General features: G+C 37.4%; 1 protein-coding gene across 1 annotated transcript in view; it reads left to right on the forward strand.

Annotated features, from left to right (window-relative positions):
• Positions 1–21,937, forward strand: part of BPTF (bromodomain PHD finger transcription factor) — a 156,291-nt gene that overhangs the window by 78,031 nt on the left and 56,323 nt on the right. Inside the window, 5 exon segments of the mRNA XM_032870811.1 lie at positions 2,279–2,467; positions 7,079–7,266; positions 9,596–9,951; positions 10,496–10,627; positions 20,969–21,098. Of these exon segments, the coding sequence (XP_032726702.1) occupies positions 2,279–2,467; positions 7,079–7,266; positions 9,596–9,951; positions 10,496–10,627; positions 20,969–21,098 (995 nt within the window).

Here is a 21,937-nt window from a genome sequence, read left to right on the forward strand (position 1 = left end):
CTTTCCTGCTTTTTGACAAAGTAAGATGTATGAGGCTTATCTTACCTATTTCCTACCCCAGACCTGGAATCAGTCATTCCTCCAAGAAGTCCTGGTTCTTTTTTAGTGGGGAACAATATTTAGAGACCACAATCTGGGCTGAGGTATTTACTGCTCTCGGGCCGTCATTGCCTTTAGGCTTTTTTGGTAGGTGGTATTAGGAAATATGTATTTTTGAAAAGAAAAAGATCATCAGTTCATATTGACATTTCAGATTCAGATTGAGGATTGTATACTTGGGTGTTCTGTTTTTTCTTGTTCTCTCTTTTTTCCCCCCCTTGGTTTTAAACTTGTATCTCTTCCCTGACACTGAAAACTTTAGTCCCTAGCAGAGTAGTAACTTAATTACACATTTGCTTTGTCCTGATACAGATGTCGTTAATAACAATATATCATTAATATATATCTTATTAACATCTTGGTGTACATTAATAAGAAATGATCTTATATATTATAGTAGTTTTGTAATACCAATATTACTGCTGACAGACTACTGAATAGCATTTGAGATGATTTTTATAGTTCTTTATTCATCCTTATGCCATATTTCTAGTAAGGACATACAGTCAAAATACTGTGTTCGAAAGTCACTTAAAATAATTTTTTTCTCTGTGTGGTTATCCCAACAACTTGATTTACAAATAGGTTAATTTGTTTCAGTTTTTAGTTTTTAGGGATTACATTTCTAATTTTAATTTTTAGAAGAATGTAAAACATCTACATGATTCCAAAATCACGCTGTAACTGTATACAGAGAGTTTTCATATCCATCCTTTCTCTCTAGGTAATCATTTCCTTTCCTTCCCTCATAGGTAGCCACATTTGTTAATTTTTGCTTATTTTTCCAGTGTTTTAAAATTTTGGTTAATAAAGTCAAAATCTGCCTACAAATTTATATTTCTCTCCCCTTCTTACACAGAAGCTAAGATACTGTAACTGCTTCTGCGCTTTTTACATTTAATCATTCATGTGTGGATCTGGTGATCTCCCCAGTCCTTGTTAGGGTGCATGATATCTCATTGTGTATATCACCTTTTATTCAGTGAGTGCCCCCATTGACGGGCCTTTTGTTTAGGTCTTTTGCCATTAAAAATAATTCTACGATGAATAGCTCTATAAATAAAAAATTTAGTATTTTTACCAGTGTATTTTGGGATAGATTTTAGGACATGGGATTAGTAGGTTGGGAGTGCATGTGTGGATATATTGTCAGTTCCTTTTTATCCACTTTGCCCCATTTTTCACTCCTGCTGTATTGTGTGGGAGTGCCTATTAACAAATTGCCTCTTTACCTGAGCGTATTGTGAGTCTTGGATTTTTGCCAGCCACATAGCTGGGAAGCTCCATATAGTTCTACTTTGCATTTCTTTTGGTTTGAATTAGCATTTTCCCAAATCTTTAAAGACCATTTTCATTTCTTTGTGACTTCTTGCAGATTTTTTTATTTTTCTATCAGGTTATTGAGACTTTTTTCCTTAAAAAAAAAAAATAGGAGCTCATTATACATTAGGGATAGCCTTTGTGATATACCGCCAACCACTTTTTAACTTAGGTGATTTAAAGAACATCTTAGTGACAAAATGAAATACAGAAGGAAGGAGGCCCTTAATTTCTGAACTCCCATGGAAAAACCTAGGCTTTCAGTTAATGGTCGTGTTCATTTTTATATACTTTCAGGGATATACTTAGCTATCACTAAGTATTCTTAGTGATTACTTAGTGATTGCTAAGTTTTCTTAGTGATAACTATTAAATTGTTCTTAAAATTTACAATGACTTCAGCATTACCTTCTAGTTAATTTGGGAGCACAGATTCAAGCAGAAAATCTTAGAGATAAATAATCCAGTTTAATGCTATTTCTAATACTGTTTGACTACTTTTTGGAAGGGAGAGTATAAATTTCAGATTTTGAGGGATTGTCTCAAAACCACTGCTACATTTTGTGGGATAATTATATCACTTTATTATTCTTCTTCAGCTTTGGGGTTTCTGAAAGATTGTCGGCCTTGCGTAGAGACTAAGATGATAAGAGTCTGAGTTGGTAGACCGAGAGACTTCAAAAATAACTCACAGGGTGTTGCTTATAGATCTCAGACATTGTGTTCTTCATACATCAGCAGCTTTTCTTTTTAAATTCTAGCTCTGTAATGCAGTCCTCAAACAGTTAAATGTCTTCTGACAAAGTAGTTATTTTTCATGTGATTTCTAATCTAAAAATCAGATATTCTATTTTTCTAGAAGAACCTAACAAGACATGTGACAGCAGTAACACTAGTGCTACCACTACCTCCATCCAGCCTAATCTGGAAAACAGTAACAGCAGCAGTGAACTTAATTCTTCCCAGAGTGAATCTGCTAAGGCAGCTGATGAGCCTGAAAATGGAGAAAGAGAGTCTCATACACCTGTCTCTATTCAAGAAGAGATAGGTAAGAATACACTTCATCCATTAAAGCGAACTTTTTAATTTTTTTGATTTTTAATTTTTTAAATAGAAGTTTGATGGGGTGGGAAGACTTAGATTTTCTTTTCCTTTTTTTTTCTTTTTTTGAACACAAGTAGCACTTGTCATTGTTTTTATTTTAAAAAATGCAAATGCACAGGAAGAAACAAATCTTTTTAGTACCCCCTCCCCAAAGGTAACCACTGTCAACAATTTGGTGTGTAACATTTTCTGTCTTTCTCCATGTGGTTACATTAATGTATGTATGTTTACCAAAAGTTTTTTTTTTTTTTTAATTTTTTTTTTTAACATAAATGGAATCATTCTGCATGCATTGTTCTGCATCTTGCTTTTTTTCACTCAGTAATGTATGTAGGGGATCTTCTCATGATATAAATTGAAGTCATTCATTTTTTTTTTTAAACTGCTGCATGGTACTCCACAGTATGGATGAACATTAATTCATTACCATTTCTCTGTTAGTGGACATACAGGCTGCTAACAGTTTTTATAGTGGTGCCTTTTTTTTTTTTTTTTTTTAAACATCCTCAGCATATAAGTCTGTGTACTTATGCAAGTATTTCTTATGCAAGTATTTCTGGCACTGTAGGAACAGTAAGTGGAATTGCTGGGTCAAATGGTAGGTACATTTTTAAAATAGCGACAACTGCTGCTTAGTTGTACATTAAAAAGGATTTATACCAATAATTTACATACCTGTTTTTTCATACTCTCACCTAAATTCAACATCAGTCTCTTTTTTGCTAATGATGAAAAGTATTTCATTTAAAAATTTGCATATCTCTGCTTACTAATGTGGTTTAGTTTCTCTTGATGTGTTTGTTGAACTTCCACTGAATTGCTTATTCATATCTTTTGCTCATTTTTTCCTGTTGCATTTTGATAGTTTTTCTTGATGAGTCTTAGGAATGCTTTATGTATTATGGCTGTTATCTTTTGTTTTTATGTATATAATTATACAGTCATTGCTTGTTTTAACTCTTCCTGTTAATCTTGTTATACAGAAATTTTTACATTTTTATATAGTTAAATTTATTAATCTTTTTCTTTAGGGTTTGTCTGGATTTTGTGTCTTACTAAGGAAGATCCTATCCCAAGCACATACATATGTTTTACAGTAATTTCACATAATACTGTATAACTTTGTTTTTAATTCTGCTGTATAATTTTGTGTATGGTAGGAGATGGAGATCTGTTTTAATTAGAACTTGTTTTCAGTCGCAAGCTACCAAACCAGCTTAAACTAGCTTAAGTGAAAAGGGGAATTAACTAGCTCATGTAATTGGGAAGTCCAGACAATCATGAGGCATAACTGGACCCCCAGGTATCAAAGCTTTTCTGTCTTCCTCTCTTTCTCTCCACCTTCTGATGTGCATATGTTTGTGTGTTAACTTCCTTCTCTCCTAATGCAGACAGGCTTTTTCCAAGTGGCAGGGAAGATGGCATCAGCGGTTTGTATTCCTATCTTTCCAAGGTCTGTGACCCAAAGGCAAGGCCCCTCTCCTGCTCCAAATCAAAAGTCCTTGAGGAAGGAATTTGAGTGGCCTATCTTGGACATATTGTTCCCACCCCTGTGGCCAGGGCAGGCAAGGTATTATAATTGATGGCTCCAGCAAAAGTTTATGATTGAAGTGGGTAGGAATGGTTTTCCAAAGAAAGAGGAATGCTGCAGAGATAGGAAACAAATACCCCCACAGTTACACCCTTTGGTAGCTCAGCACAAACATTATTTACCTAAATTCAAAAATGCTTCTGCCTAACTCAGTGTAAAGATCTCACCCACAACTGGAGGTTTTTTCAAAAACTTCCCAAAATTACCTCTGGTATTTATAACGTTAGAATTTCTGTGTATTGTGTATTATTTCTGATTAGGTCTGGATATAGCTTCTCTCATTCTCACAATCCATGAGCCAAATTATGAATGCAACTGCCTGTCACACTTGTTATCTTGATAGTGGAGGGTGTTTTTTGATATGTCTGGCTGCCCTTGTTTTTTTGGGAGGATGGCTGTGGGTGAAATGTGAGAAGTATATAGGAAGATCCCTGGAGGCCATTCTGCTTTAGCAGCTTAGTTCCTGCTGGCTGTTGTCAGGGATGGGTTGCTGGGGATCTGGCTGTAGGATTCCTTCATAGATTGCCTGGGTACCCAGCCTAATCCCCAGTACCCAGAAACTCTGCTTAGGGTCTCTGAGGGTAAAGCCCCTCTACTTGTTCTGTTGGTCTGCTTTGCAGACCCAGTTTCCTAGCCTTCAGGTGAATAAAGTCCTGCTTAGGCAGAATTCTGCCTCCTGCCATCCTTAAACAATGAGCTGTAGGGGCTGGAGTAAAGCAGCTCTGTACTCTGCCTCCAGACTGCATGGCAGTGATTCACTCCTTAATAATAGGAGGAATGTGGCCTTTGGGCAGGGGGTGTTAGATAAGCCTTGTTCCCTTTCTGGCCCTTTTAGGTCTTTCCTCTAAGGATGAATTTTCTGCCTCTTTTCCCTTATTTTACTAAACTTAGCAAGTGTCAGGGTGCCTGAGTGGCTCAGTCAAAAGAGCATGCAACTCTTGATCTCTGGGTCATGAGTTCGAGCCCCACGTTGAGGGTAGAGATTATTTAAGTAAATAAATAAACTTCAAAATAAAACACCTTAGCAAGTGTCAAAGGATTGACTCCCAGCTGTACTGGATGATTGGCTCTAAATTGAAGGGCTTTTAAACTGTGCCTTCCCTTTCTGCTTTTAGAAAGTCCAGCTTAGGTCAGATGCTGTCCCAAAAGTCTTTATTGTAGGGCCATATAGATGGTCCCATGTAGTAGCCACCATACTTCAGTATCTTGGCATAAAATTTAAGCATGGGTAGACTCGTGGTCTGAGACACAAGAGAAAATTGTCAATAGTCTAATTGCTTTTCTGTCACAAATTGAAGGTTTCTAGCTTTCCAGGTTGGGATGGAAAAACCCCTGATATCCCTTAACCTATCTTGATTCAGTCAGTGCCGTATTTTGGGGTCAGAAATCTTAAAATGCTATGAATTATTTAGAATTTTTTGGTTGTAAGTGACAGAAATCTATTAGACTCCCTTAAAATAAAAAAAGAGAATTTTATTGGTTCATTTGGGAATTCTAGATTGGGAAGTCTAGAGGTAGTGACAGACAGCTTCAGGTGCATTATTAGACCTGGGTGCCAAATGAGGTTATCACAGGTCTTTCTCTTATACCCATACCCTCCCCTCACCCCCGCTTGTCCCCATGATGAGCTTATTGTCTTGTATTATTAAAAGTTTTTTCCCATGTTGTGGGATAAAAAGTAGACAGCCTCTAATTTATACTCTTTTTGTTCACTAACACAAAAACCAAAAGGGCACCTGGCTGGCTCAGTTGGAAGAGCATACAACCCTTGGTGTTGGGGTTGTGAGTTCAAGCCCCATGCTGGGTGTAGAGATTACTTAAATAAATAATAAATAAACTTAACTTTAAAAAGAAAAAAACAAGACCCTTTTTCCATCTCCAGATTTTAAAAATTAAGAGTAGGATGCAGAATGGCTTGGCCAGATCTGGGACAGTCCCTGTGGCCAGGCAGTGATGTGCTCTATCTGGCTAAGCTGGATCACGTTGTTCACCCAATATGGTAGGATATCTTGATTTGTAGCCCTCATTGACTCATGATTATAGTGGAGGAAAAGCATCTTCCCAAAGGAAAGAAAGGGTGTTGGTCAGATAAAATTAAGAAATGTTTCCTGAATTGTCTTTTATATTTTTCAAAATAGCCAGTTTCCTCAATCTAATTTTTTCTCCCTACTCAAAATACCATCTTTATAATATATAATAAATTTTATGTTTGGCCTTTCATTTGACAGTGACATACTATTCTTCATTTTAAAGAGGTTTAAATTAAACAGAGAAATCTTGTTCAACTATCTGGCCAGTGGAAATTAGATAGCGTTATGACAATTTTAAGAATGTAGAGAAATTTTCAGCCAAAGTGAGATTCATGGCAAAGCAGTAATTGTCCTTTGGTGGTGCAGTTTGTCACTTTAAAAAATTAAGTTGTTATGAAAATGAGAGGTCTTTATTATAATAAAAAAACTAATTTAGTTGATTTCACATGTATAATTCCTTGCATACACAGATAATTCTAGGTTCCTTAGGTGAAAATTCACTTGGCATTTATGTTTATAAGCTTTAAACCATTAGGTATTTAAACAGGTTCAATGGAAATTTTTCTAAAATTAATTATACCCTTTACTTTTTGTATAGGATCCATATTGAATATATAAGGCAATGTTTTATTAGAGTGCATTTTGAGTTATGATGTTGTTGCTTATACATTTGTAGTAGCCCTTCATGTTTTCTCAGAGATGAGCTTTGAAACAGATAACCTGGCATGTTTGAATTTTCTGCAAAATAATGAGTGATTCACAGTAAAGTTTTTTAAGTAAAACCTTTAAGAATTAATATATTTGCTTTGGCTATTCAAGGACTTCTTGTGTACTTTCTGGATCTTAGATGTGAATGAGATAAGCATTTTGGATAAGATGTTGTTATAAATAACTTACTGTTAGCAATTACTTTTGGCTTTTCATCTGATAACAGGTGATTTCAAATCAGAGAAATCTAATGGGGAAATAAGTGAGTCTTCTGGAGCTGGAAGAGGGGCATCTGGGTCAACTCGAATTATCACCAGACTACGGAATCCAGACAGCAAACTTAGCCAGCTCAAGAGCCAACAGGTGGCAGCTGCAGCCCATGAAGCAAATAAATTATTTAAGGAGGGCAAAGAGGTATGTTTTTTCTGTTTAAAACAAAAATCTCTGGAATGTGAAATAATTTTATCAGACCTGAGAAATAGGAGCAGGAAGTTTATAGACCTACTTTTGAATTGTATTTTTCTATTTCCAAGAGTGTAGTGGGTAGCAGATTAAAAGTGGTCAGGTTTCCGGGCACCTGGGTGGCTCAGTGGGTTAAAGTCTCTGCCTTCAGCTCAGGTCATGATCCCAGGGTCTTGGGATGAGCCCGCATTTGGCTCTCTGCTCAGCAGGGAGCCTGCTTCCCTTCCTCTCTCTCTGCCTGCTTGTAATCTTTGTCAAATAAATAAATAAAATCTTTAAAAAAAAAAGTGGTTAAGTTTATAATACATATTTTATACAGTAAGTATAGTTGCGTACCCAAATTTCAGTTCATGCAGGGAAATGCTGTAATTGGGTGGTTTACTTTCTTACTAAATGGTTAGTTTTATTGTACATAGTTCTAAAAAGATAGAGGCTTCTTTTTCACACATGGTAAAAAATACACTATTTGTAAGCTTTAGTAAAGAGTTATGGGTAATTTAATGCTCGGTTCTAGCTATAATAATGTTTTTTAAAAGATTTTTTATTTATTTATTTGACAGAGAGAGAGAGAGATCACAAGTAGGCAGAGAGGCAGGCGGAGAGAGAGGGGGAAGCAGGCTCCCTGCTGAGTGGAGAGCCCAACGTGGGGCTCGATCCCAGGACCCTGGGATCATTACCTGAGAGGAAGGAGAGGCTTAACCCACTGAGCCACCCAGGAACCCCTATAATAATTTTTTTAAAGATTTTATTTGTTTATGAGAAAGAAAGCACGAGCAGGAAGGAGGGCCAGAGGGAGAGGGAGAAGCAGACTCCCTGCTGAGCAGGGAAGCCTGACATAGGGCTGGATCCCTGGACCCTGAGATCATAACCTGAGCTGAAGACAGACGTTTAACTGACTGAGTCACCCAGGCGCTCCCCCACCCACACTTTTAAAGTTTTATTATTTTAGAGACAGAGTATGCATACTTGGGGGCCAGAGGGAAGTGAAGAGAGAGCATCTCAATCAGACTCCTCACTGAGCAGGGAACCCAATGAGGGGCTCCATCTTACAACCCTGAAATCATGACCTGAGCTGAAATCAAGAGTTGGACACTTAACCGACTGAGCCACCCAGCCGCCCCTAGTATTTTTATTTTTATTTTTTATTTCTTAAGAAGTAATCTCTACACCCAGTGTGGGGCTCGAACTCACAACCCAAAGATCAAGAGTCATACACTTTACTGACTGAACCAGCCAGACACCCCAACTAGGACTCAGTATTTCTATTTCCCAGCTAGCCAGGGTAGCAGAATAATGCCACAATGGTGTCTCCCATATTTAAGAATTATTTGCAAGGTTGATATGCAAGAATGTATAATGTCCTTTTCTAAACATCTTAGGAATTTTTTTTTTTTTTTTTTTTTGTTAAGATTTTATTTATTTATTTGACAAGAGATCACAAGTAGGCAGAGAAGCAGGCAGAGAGAGAGGAGGAAGCAGGCTCATTGCTGAGCAGAGAGCCAGATGCGGGGCATGATCCCAGGACCCTGAGATCATGACCTGAGCCGAAGGCAGAGGTTTTAACCCACTGAGCCATCCAGGTGCCCCTCTTAGGAATTTCTTGAAAGCAATAGCTTCTAAGCTGGTTTTTGTATGATATTTTTCATAGCAACCCAGTACACACATTCAGAAGTTTCCTGAAATAGTATTTTGCCTTACCATGTGGGAAGCGCTCTAATATTTTCTCTTCTAGTTGATTATGTTATATTTTGTTTTTGTTGTTGTTAAGTTGAAAAAGATCCACTGTTGATCTCATGGTTTACAAAAGGATTGGGATCAGCTGTTTGAAAACATGCTTTTAAAGTATCCATGGACTCTCATGCTAAAGCTGGAATGATAAAAGGAGCAGAAAAAAAGATATTTTTAGGAATATATTTTTTTGGGGAATAGTATATGTAATGCCTTCTTTTTTCCCTACCTTTATATTATAAGCTTGAAGTAATGACTGGTGAATGATGTACACATGTGGTTTTGTGTCGATATTTGAGATACACAAAAGTACTTCATAATGTCTGATATATAATAGGCACTTGGTAGAGGGTCTTTTTATGGGAAAATCTTGGTTGTTTAATTATAAACAGTTTTAACTTCACTTACAGATTTCAAAAGTTTAGTCGTAAGATATACCTGAACTTTATTTGGAATGATAAATTACAGATTATTGAAAGATCAGGTTTATTTATTGAAAAATCAGGTTTACATATTTGATATGAATAATGAGTCTTTTTATTTTCTTGAGCAGGTACTGGTAGTTAACTCTCAAGGAGAAATTTCACGGTTGAGCACCAAAAAGGAAGTGGTCATGAAAGGAAATATCAACAATTATTTTAAGTTGGGTCAAGAAGGGAAGTATCGTGTCTACCACAATCAGTACTCCACCAATTCATTTGCTTTGAATAAGCACCAGCACAGAGAAGATCATGATAAGAGAAGACATCTTGCACATAAATTTTGTCTGACTCCAGCAGGAGAGTTCAAATGGAATGGTTCTGTCCATGGGTCCAAAGTTCTTACCATATCTACTCTGAGACTGACTATCACCCAACTAGAAAACAATATCCCTTCATCCTTTCTTCATCCAAATTGGGCTTCACACAGGTAAAGGAAACTTAGGTTCTTTTATTGCTGTGAATATACTAAATATTTATGAAATGATTATTGCAGATGCTCACTTGAAACTCATTACCGATGAATTGAACGAAGTCACCTTAGTTAGCAAAACACTGAGGACATTAGGGATGTGAGGATACTTCTAAGTTACTAAGCCAGCATTAGCATTTGGAAAGCAGAGTCTTCATCCCTGGAGTCAGGAGGAGGCTAGTCAAAGTTCCAGAACACTGTAGAAGGTTTAAGGAGTTGGAAGACGAATTAATCTCTGGGATTCCTCTAGTGTTGAAAATCTATGATTCATGGGTCCTGTCCCCGTGCTTTAATAAAAGCACCATTTTGCACCCCAAAAGATGAATAAATAAGAGAAAAAAACCTGACTCTGTGAGGTAGGAACCCAGTAGCAATATATTCCAACCTGCTTAGCCTAGAAACGTTCACCCTATGAGATGGAGACAGAAATGATAGCTCTTGTGCTTTTAATTTAAGACCAACAAGTGAAGTAACTTTTTTTTTCCCTCCTTCTGAAATATAGGGCAAATTGGATCAAAGCAGTTCAGATGTGTAGCAAACCCAGAGAATTTGCCCTGGCTTTAGCGATTTTGGAGTGTGCAGTCAAACCTGTTGTGATGCTACCAATATGGCGAGAATCTTTAGGACACACCAGGTAAGTGAGTTCTGAGCCTCATAAATGCTGTATTGTCCTCCCTTTTGGAATATTATTAGCCTGTTAATAATGAAAGTCAATGTATTTAAGAGGCCATATTATGTATCACATTAAACTCTTCTGGCTTTTTTTTCCTTCTCTACGAGATGTAACATGAATAGATATTTCCTATTAAAGTAAAAAGCATTTTCTTGAATAGAAAGAGTACTCACATTTTTTGAATATTCTAAAATGTTGTGGTTACTGTGGTAGGGATCTGATTTACTTAGATTTGAATGTTGAAACATCATTCAGCTCCTGAGGAGACCCAGAGTTGTGTGACTTCAGCAAACAGTTAAAAAAAATTGATAAATTTTGTGACTTGAATCTACTTCTTGATTCTAATGGATTTGTTTAACTTTATTTAGTCTTTAAAAAGTTGTTACTGTAAAAACTAATAGAAGCTTATGGTAAAAAGTGTAAATTACTATTCAAAGTGAAAAGAATCATTTTACCTTCCCTGCCCCTCTACGGAGCCCATTCTGAAGGTATGACACTGTTATTTTGTTAATATAAATATATTTTGTGTTGCTTCCCACATCTGTGTTTTATTTTATAATGAAAAGTTTTTTAAAAAGAAAAGTAATTTACACCTGCTAAATTTTCATCTGCTAAGGATTCCTCTCAGGTTTTTTTGGTGTGTGTGTTCTCCTTATGTAAATCTTACAGATACTTTGTTTTCTCTCTTTCCTACCTCCTGTTTTGAATGTAATTGCTGCTACCAGTAGAGGCTTCCATAAGCGGAATGGACTTAATTCTTCCTAGGATTAAGAAAGGAGGGTTAAGTTCAGGTGCTACACAGTTCATGCTAGGAGAGGAGAGCTGAATGGCTGGCATACCTCTATTCTATTTCTTACTGATCTCTTTTATCAATGTAGAGCAAGGAGAGAGTCAGAGGCAATTGTGAAGCAATACTCTCTGGGTTTCTGTTGCTCCTTCTTGCATTTACCTCCAGACATGCCAAACATGTCAGTGATAATCTTGAACCTAATGTTGGTGGACCAAGCAGCCACGTCTCTGGTGACAGAGATCAGTACTTCGAGAACTGAAGCTTAGCTAAATGTTGGTAAATAAACTCTAATACTCAAATATAACTTAAAGTAACTAAATCATACCTTTTATAAATTCATTTCTCAATTTTTTAAAAAGATTTTATTTATTTATTTGAGAGAGAGACAGTGGGAGAGAGCATGAAAGGGGAGAAGGTCAGAGGGAGAAGCAGACTCCCGGTGGAGCAGGGACCCGGAACCATGACCTGACTGGAAAGCAGTTGCTCAGCCAACTGAGCCACATGGGCGCCCCATTTCTCAATTTTAAACATTCCAATGGAAGACACAATTCACCTTTTCTTTTTTAAATCTAGTTTGTTTTTTTTCTTCCTGGTTTGTCATTATGACTAGCCTTCTAAATGTGTTCGTTAAGAGTTAAAAAATTATACCATGAATTGTATTAGTATGACATGTCTGGTGATATAGATTAAAGAAGTCTCTTTTAATATGATGAAGTAAAATAGAATGCTCTGAATTTTTAAAAAATTAAAGACTGAGATTCAGAAAAATTAGAGATTAATAATAGGGCTCTAACTTCTGTCAGTACTGTGCTCAAAAACTTCCCAGTGACAGGGGCGCCTGGGTGGCTCAGTGGGTTAAGCCTCTGCCTTTGGCTCAGGTCATGATCTCAGGGTCCTGGGATCGAGCCCTGCATCGGGCTCTCTGCTCGTCAGGGAGCCTGCTCCCCTGCTTCTCTCTCTGCCTGCTTCTCTGCCTACTCGTGATCTCTCTCTCTCTCTGTGTCAAATAAATAAATAAAATCTTAAAAAACAAAACAAAACCAAAAAAACTTCCCGGTGACAGAATTCTAAAACTTGACCCTAAGAACTGTTTACAAATTCAGCCAGCTACTTCATTCATTAAATGATAGTTTATTATGATAGTAAACAGTGAAGCTTTGAAAGCCTTCTAAATAATGGTTACACAACATTTTAAAAATAGTAGTAAGCTAAGATTTTTTTTGAGACAATTATAAAGTCTTTGTTGAAAAACAACATTAGGTGTGGGAGAATGCCTCAGTAAATAGAAATATATCTCATGTTCATGTTTAGGAATGTTCAGTGTCCTAAGAGTGTTAATTTTTCTCATGTTACTACATAAATTAATTCCAGTAGCATTAGTAATTATCATTGGGTTTTCTGCAGAATTTGACAAGATGATTTAAAAAAATTTTATATGAAAAAGGGCCATAGTAGGGTTTACATCTAAAGAACAGGGTAGAGGGATGCCAGGGTGGCTCAGTCAGTTAAGCGTCTGCCTTCGGCTCAGGTCATGATCCCAGGGTCCTGGGATTGAGTCCCACATCAGCCTTCCTGCTTGAAGGGAAGTCTGCTTCTCCCGTTGCCTGCCACTCCCCTTGCTTGTGCTTTATCTCTATCTCTCTCTCTCTATCTTTCTGACAAATAAAATCTTAAAAAAAAAAGGACAGGATAGAAAGACTTGTCCTACTACATAACAAAACTGACTCAGTAGCTGTAATAATACTGTGGTACAGATGCAAAGATAAATAGACCAGTGGTACAGAATAAGCCGTCCAGGAAGAGACCAGCCCATGTATAGACATGTAATAGATGATAGAGTAGCATTTTAAAAAGGATAAACTCTTCAGTAGCAGGCCTGATGACACAATTTGAGTTATCTATATGGGGAAAATTGGACCCAGTAGTCCGTTCCAGGTAGAGTGAATTCTAAATGTGAAAAGCAGAACTCCCAGGAAGAAAATAACGAGATTATGTTTTTGGAATGAAGAAAGTTCCCTCCTTTCCTCTCATCCTATTTCCTCCACTTCCTTCCTTCTTTCTGTCCCATTTCCCTTTTCCTCTTGCCTCTCCTTCCTGTATTTTTTTCTTCTCCCTCTACATCCTCCCATACTTCGTTCTTTTCTCCTACTCTTGATTCTTTTCTTTCCTTCCTGATTCATTATGTTTCAGAACATACCAAAGTGTGGCATTATTTCTTTGTTTATAAGCTGTTATCTATCAGATAAGAATGAGTGTGCATATATGTGTCTGTGTGTCTGCAGTTAGTACAAGTGACTTTACTTCTTCATGTTTAATATTGTGATACATACATAAGATTGTAGTATGAAGCAAGAATGGGTCATAGTAAAATAAGACCTGTGAATTCATCAACCAGTTTAAAAAATAAGAACGTTATCATTATTGGATCTACTATCCATTCACATTACCTTGCCTCCCCTGAGAGATAACCATAATTTTTAAGTTTGTGTTTTGTTACACCCTTTCTTTAAATATTTAGTTTTATGACAAATAGATCAGTGAATGGTGGATTGTTTTCTGTTTGAATTTTATAATAATGTGTCATCCTAAAAGATCAAGTCATAGACTGCTTAAAGATTTTTTTTTATCATACTATAATCAAAAGAGTGTTAGTATTCACAATATATTCAAGAACTTCTACAGTTCAGTAAGAAAAAAATCAAACCATTTAGTAGGAGAAAAGACCAAAGATACAAATATAATACACAGGAGACACAAATAGCCAAAAACATGAAAATTTCCCAGTAAGGTGAGGTAAATGCACATTAAAACTAGGGACTACTATTTCACACCCATCGGATTGTTAAAAATTTTAAAAATTTAGGCAAATGTGTCACATAATAGAAAGAGAATTCTGACACACTGCTGATAGAACAAGGAGTGAAATGGTTGCTGCAACCATGTTAAAGAATCATTTGGTAAAAACAAAAGTTGAAAATGCAGTTCTGCTCCTAACTCAGTATCTTAAAGAGACCTTACATGTGTACATGAGAAGACATGTAGTTTTTTGTTTTGTTTTTTTTTTTTTTTTTAAGTAGGTCCCATTCCCATTGTGGAGCCCAGTGCAGGGCTTGAACTCAGAACCCTGAGATCAAGACCTAAGCTGAGATCAAGAGTCAGCTGCTTAACTGACTGAGCCACCAAGGCACCCCAAGATGTTTCTTACAGTATTTTATAATGGTGAAATTTGGTAACAATCCCTAACTGTCCATAATTAGGCACATTTAAGTTATGGTGTGATTCTATAATGGGCTGTTACACAGCTGTGAAACTAGAGCAAGTGTGAACGAGATTGAATCTCATAAATGTACAATAGAGTAAAAACAGTTCTTTTCTTAAAAATACATGTAGTATATGAGTCTGTTTATTTAAGTTTAAAAGCATATATTCTAGTATGTTAAAAATACTGTTTGTGGATAGACATCTGTGGTAAAAGTTTAAAGAAATGTAAGAGCTATATGCTTGAAACCTAAGAAATACACTTATAAATAAATAACAAATGTTCGGGGCTGCGTGGGTGGCTCAGTCATTAAGTGTCTGCCTTCAGCCCAGGTCATAATCTCAGGGTTCTGGGATCGAGCCCGGCATCGGGCTCCCTACTCGGCAGAAAGCCTGCTTCTCCCTCTCCCACTCCCCCTACTTGTGTTCCCTATCTCACCGTGTGTCTCTGTCAAATAAATAAATAAAATCTTTTAAAAAAAAAGTGTTCATAGAAAAATCGTAATGGAGACTAGAAAACACTTTGAATTGAATGTTCACGAGACTCCTACATAATACTGAAATTTGTAGGCTGCCACTAAAGAGTACCCAGGGGGACATTGGTAGTCTTCAGTGCTTACATTAGAAAAGAAGTGCGGATTAATTAGCTAGGCACACATCTCAAGGAGTCACCCTGAAGACTGGAAATATTTAATATTTAATGAAATAGAGAACATACCTTAGATCCCATTATAATTTATAAACCTCTGATGAGATTATCAGGAATGAAAAAATAATGGGGAATACACAAATAATCATCAAAAATAGAAAAGGGGCTATGCCCATCAGTATTTCTGATTTGGTCTCGCTGGCACTAGGAATTTTAAACCTTTAGAGAGTCCGCTAACATAGTATTCAGGCTTCCTACATCCATAGAGGAAGGGCCCATTGGGCTTCTAGTTTTGGGTAGAAGGATTGGGAGAGGGTCCCCCACCCCCTTCTCAGTTACTGGACAGTAGGGCATAGGCCAGGCTCTCTTCTCAAGCAGGAAAAGGATTTCTGGTTCTGTTTAAAGGATATCACTGTACCTATCATAAGGAGGTGGGCAGGACCAGATGACTTCATAAAGGAAGTTCTTCAGATTTCAGGTAATAGATAATTCTTTTCAAACTTTTCTGTAAAATGGAAAAAGAAGGAAATCTTGCAGATTGTTATTCGTTAGTATAACACTGTTCTAAAACTTGATATATAGAAGTGGACAAAAGATAACTAGAAAATCATGGCCTTGTCTCCTTTATTAATGTTTATCGTTGGTTAATAATGGCAAGTAGATGTGCATTCAGGTACTTTTAAAACATTAGCAGATATATTCAGGAGTAAATTTTTTTTAAATTATAAACCATGGCTAAATTGACTTTCCCTAGACATGGAAGACTTGTCCACTTTTAGGATATTATTAATATCATGGTGTTTTAAGAAGCCAAAGAGCACAAACTTTATCTCATTAGATACCTAGAAGGTCTAAGTCCATTAATTAATTTTAATTAAAAAAATCGTATTAAATACGGAAAGAGAATGGTCTTTTTTTTCTCCCCATAAAGATGTATTCCAAATTGGTCCATCATGCTTTCTTGATACGTTCCCATTAACATTCAAGTGGAACAAAACAAAAATGCTCCCTATCAGTGCTGTCTTTTAACTTTTCTTTAAAGTGATACCTAATGTAGTTTGTCAAGAGAAATAAAACACACACACACGTGTGTGTGTATGTGTATGTATGGACATGTTGGCAGATAAGGCATAATTATTTTATGCAGTTGACCTAATTAGATGCTTAGAAATCCCAAGAAAATAGAAAAACTACCAGAAACAATCTGAAAACTAAATAAAGATTTTATTTTTTTTATTTGAGAGAGAGAACATGCACGTGTGCAAGAGTTGGGGGCAGAGAGAGAGAGGGAGAAGCAGACTCCGTGCTGAGCAGGGAACTGAGTGTGCGGCTCCGTCCCAGGGTGACCAGAGCCGTGGTCAGTTGCTTAACCAACTAGTCCACCCCGTCTCCTGAGCAATACATTCTGTGTAACAGGAACCACGTGGAATATACCGTGGGAGTTCGGAGTTAAAATAACAAATCGTCTAAATACATTTAATTGTGTTCCCTGCATAACTCCCTGAAAACTATGGCAAGGGGATTTTTTTTAAAGCATAACGCCACAGAGAAGTGGGGAACAACAGAAAATACAGCAGCAGTAAAACTCTGGAAGCAATAATACCCGTGGACAAATAGTAACCTACGCAAGAAGCCCAAGTCAGGGGGGAAAAGGGAGAATTTTCACAAGTCTCCCCAGAGAATCAGTGGAAGGCACAGGAGCAGGAATTCCATCGCCATCCATTTTGGATCGTATCTGTGCAGTGTCCCTGCTTCCACGTGGTCCTGCCGGATGGCCGTGACTATGGTGAGCCCAGAGTCTTGTGGCCTCATTCAGACCCTTACCCTCAGATTCCACCAGAAGAGGCTAATGTAACCCAGTGACAAATTTTTTTTTTCCCCTGGGAACCGTCTTTTAATGGTAACAGTATCGCTCTTTTGCTCATGCAGCCAGGTTTATTCTTGTTACTAAATTCTGAAAGGCCAAACTTTATACTGTTTGGGATATACACATGGTGATAAAACTATAAAGAAAAACATGGAGACGATAACCCAAAAGTCAGGATAATGACAGCCTGGGAGTGGGACATTCGAGCTTCTGATGTATTTGGTTAGTGATACAAAGTTCTCTTTCTTAACCTGGTTACATCTTATATATTTTAAAAAAATTTATAATGAAAGAAAAGGTGCCCATAACAACAAAAAACTCTCAAATAACCAGGAATAAATTTAACAAGAAATATTTAGGACCATGTAAAGAAATCATCAAAACTTTACTAAAGATAGAAAGGATACTCAGTAAATGAAAGGGTGAAGAGGGACACCTGGGTGGCTCAGTCAGTTGAGCGTCTGCCTTCAGCTCAGGTCATGTTCCCAGGGTCCTGGGATCGACCCCCATGTGGGTTCTCTGCTCGGCAGGGAGTCTGCTTCTCCCAGTACCTTTGCTGTTCCCCCTGGTTCTGCTCTCTCACTTACGCGCTCTCAAATAAATAAATAAATAAATAAATAAAGTCTTTAAAAAAAAAATGAAAAGGTAAAGATGCATCATGTGTTTAGATATGTATACTACATTTTTGAAAACCATCCATTATGATAATTATTTTAATTTCATCTGTCAAAATTCATATTCATTTGCATTATGTGTAGGATTTTCCCTCCTTGGGAGGCAGACAGGCTTGATCAAAATGATACTAACATTTCAGATAGAAAAATTAATTGCAAGAAAAGGGAAGTGGATATGAGAAAGAAAGGGAATAGATACTAGAACATTTTTGAAGCTACAATAAAAAATAAGATTTATGGTAGCAGGATAGAAGAAAGAACCCAGAAATAGACCTAAACACATGTGAGCATCTAGCAGTGACAGCATTGCATGTAAGAGGAGGAAAGAGGACATACTTTGGAGAAAATATTACCTAGATCCCTGCCTCAGCAAAAACATTCAGATCAATAAGATTTAAAGAAAAAAAAAATTAAAAAGCTTCACTAAGAAACCATGGATTAATTGTGTTTTTGTTGTGATGCTTTCTTTTTAAACAGATGTAAAACCCAGATGCCATAGAGGAAAAGAGTGGATATATGTATTTAAAATTCTGAGTGGAAAAATAATATTATAATCAAACTCAAAAGACAGATGACAAACTGAGGAAAAATATTTGCACCACAAATGGGAAGTTACCTTAATTGACAAAGATCTTTTATAAATGAAAAGGACTAATAGTCCAGTACAGACAAGACAAAGGATTTGAACAGGCATTTTACAGAAAAATAAATATGAAAGGCCAGTGGACATAAAAAAGAAATGTTTACTTTTCTCATAATTAAGGAAATGTAAATCAAAACAGTGGCCTATAATTTCTTACCTCTCAGTTGGGCTAATAATTTAGAAGTTTGGTACTAACTTGAGTGAAGGTGTGGGAAGGCAGGGTGGCTTTTTAATTGATGGCTGTGGGAAGTGTCCAATTCTGAAGAACTTTGTGGCTTTACTTGTCAGCATTTTAAGTGCAAGAACCTTTGGACCTAGCTACCCCACCACTGGGGGACACTGGAGGTGCTCTCCAAGTTTACCAAGATAGACACAAAACATTTTTTCTTATAGCTTTGTTTATAACAGCAAAACAAGCACAAGACCCTGGGCACCATGTGGATATTAGGAGTGGAGTTGACGCGTGGTCCCTACTCCTGGTCACGCTCTCGGTTGAACCGTGGAGGTGTGGAAGGAACACATGCCACCCAGTGCGCCTGCTGGTGTAGAGCAGCAGCTAGAAGCTGCACAGTACCAGCCTGATCGGCCCTCCTTCCTGGGGCCTGGAGGCTGCCCGCAGTAGCCAAGATTTCCTCCCAAGCAAATGGGAGCTGAGCTTTGTTGCTGCCAAAACCTAAGGATTATCTTGGTGGCGGTGAGAACACCAGAATTTACTCTGGAGTAGCGAACATCACAGATTAGCTACCGTACTAACTCACCGGCCTGGCATCCCAGCAAAGTGAAGCCTTTGTATCTGATGACGGAAATATTTCTGGTTCCCATGTGAACACTAAGTGTGCGAGCGCCCAGCCCAGCTGTGAGCTCCCAGAGTGTCAGGGCTTCAGTGGTCTCCCCACACAGTGCTCTGTTCCCGGCCACTGCCAGCGAAGATGGCTCAGTTGCTGTGTCAGACCTGAACTTTCAGAGGGTTTTAAAGCGTGGCCCACAAAAACTGTGTTCAGAAATACTACTTGATCCTGGCTCCGTCTCTCTTTCCTTTCTCGAGCTGGCTGAGACTGTCAGGTCATCCACCAAGCTGTACCTACAGAGTTTGCCCCACTCCCTGGTTCCAAGAGTAGTGGCAAATTCGTGGTGGTTGGTATTAAGTCCCTGGTGAGAATCCACTTCCTTTCCCCTCCTCCCATCAGTTGTGAGAGAATGAAGGTCCTTTGCTCTACTAGTGGCTCTGCAGCCAGTAGGCATGAGCTCTCTTGGCCTGAGGTAAGCTAGATTGTGGGTCCTATATTCACAGATACACAAAGCTTTCTTGAAAATGGAGATAAATAAGGAGTTTTTAGTGGGAGGATAGAGATAAAAAGAATTAAATTCCCTTGCACATCTTTCCAGCACCACTGCCTCCCCCAAGTTGACAAAAGATCTCTTGTTGTTTTTTGTTTGTTTGTTGTTGTTGGTTTTTTTCACATAGCTATGCATGCAAGATTGGCTATATCTGGATAGGGTGTGATAAAGCAGTTTTTCTACCACTGCAGCTCCTAGAGACAGACTCTTCTCTTCCTGGGTTTTGGTCAGTGTCCTTGTTTCTAGGAAATACTCTCATTCACAAGAATCCAGTCGAATCATCTTAATGTAGAGCCTCACCACAGGCCCACCTGTTTGCCTACTGCTAGGTGCAATGATAGCCATTTTCCATCCTTAAAATTGAGTGTGGCCTATGCCCTGTGTTTAATGACTGACACGAATCAGTGTGGGTCCTTCTTCTCCAGCCCTTCCCCTCACCCAAAAGCAGGAGACTTGTGGGCCTTTTTCTCTATGGATGTAAAAAGCCTGAATTCTATATTAGTGGGCCCCGTGATGGCTTTAAAACCCCCCAGTGCTAGATAGAATTAGAAATATTGGTTGTTAAAATAAAAGGTTTTGGATTTGTTGGTCTTTTTGGTGGGAAGGAAATAATGTATTCTTTAACAGGGGACTGGTTCAATAAATTATAGTATGTCCATGCAGTGGGGTATATTATTTAATTCTTTAAAATGATCTGTATCTTCCGGTATGAAAAGATCTCCTAGTGCAGTTAATCGTTGATTAAAAGCTGTGTGGTTGTGATTGTAATGTAGTGTCCCCTTTGTGTAAATATGATGTTGGTGTGTATATGAATAGTTTCAGGAATAAGCCATAAGTGAGTGTATTTCTTATAGGGACCCATATGGGAAGGATGGGATGTTTTTGCTTCTTTCTACTGTTTGATTTTTCCTGTTATGGAATTATATATCTATCTATTTTTGTGAGTTGGAGTTGTTTAGGTCATGGGACTATAGCTAACCATCCTTCAGTTCTGTCTTCCTTATTTGCAGTACTATATTTTTGTCTTTTTAATTTATTTTTCAAAGTTAAATGCACATCATCTTTCTGTTCATATACTCTTAGATTACACAGGATGACATCAATTGAAAGAGAAGAAAAGGAGAAAGTCAAGAAAAAAGAGAAAAAACAGGAAGAGGAAGAAACGATGCAGCAAGCCACATGGGTAAAATACACATTTCCAGTTAAACATCAGGTAATTTTTCTAATAGTCTTTTAGAATAGGTTTAGCCATTTCTGAGACTTGTATTCTACAACTTTGAATATCTAAATTGTGTTTTACTTTTGACACAATCTTTTATTTAATCTAGTTGGAACGAAGTAAATCTTTCTGGCAATTTTATAAGCATAAATTTATCTTATTAGAATATAGGTGGGCTGTTAGACTAATCTGTTGAAATTGTTAGAAAACTGTAAAAGTGTGTTACATTTTTCATATTAGGGATACAATTGACTTTGGGAAAACATGGGTTTGAACTGTATGGGTCCACTTATACACAGATTTTTTTTCTGGTAAATATGGTATAGTGCTGTAAGTGTATTTTTCTTCTGATTTTTCTCTTCTTTCTTTAAAGATTTTATTTATTTTAGAGAAAGGGTAGGGATGGAGGGGCAGAGAGAGTCTTAAGCCGACTCCACTCTGAGCATGGAGTCCATCACAGGGCTTGATCTCATAACCCTGAGATCATGACCTGAACCAAAAGTAAGAGACTGTACCACCCAGGTGCCCCCTGCCTTATGATTTTCTTAATGACATTTTCTTCTCTCTAGCTTACTCTGTTGTAAAGAATTCAGTATGTAATACGCATAACAACAGAATATGTGTTAATTAGCCGTTTATGTTCTTGGTAAGACTTTGGTCAACGGGAGGCTATCGGTAGTTCAGTTTTGGGGGAATCAAAAGTTATATGTGGATTTTTGACTGCATGTTGTTCAGGGGTCAGTTGTCATCAGTTTTTTCATAAATTTTTGATTCCTTTTGAAAATAAAATTCATTGGTAAACTTACTTGCCTGACTGTTGATCTTGTTTGGTG

The sequence above is a fragment of the Lontra canadensis genome, unplaced genomic scaffold (genome assembly GCF_010015895.1).
Source record: "Lontra canadensis isolate GAN:19392208 unplaced genomic scaffold, GSC_riverotter_1.0 scaffold41, whole genome shotgun sequence".
In the NCBI taxonomy this organism is placed as follows: Eukaryota; Metazoa; Chordata; class Mammalia; order Carnivora; family Mustelidae; genus Lontra; species Lontra canadensis.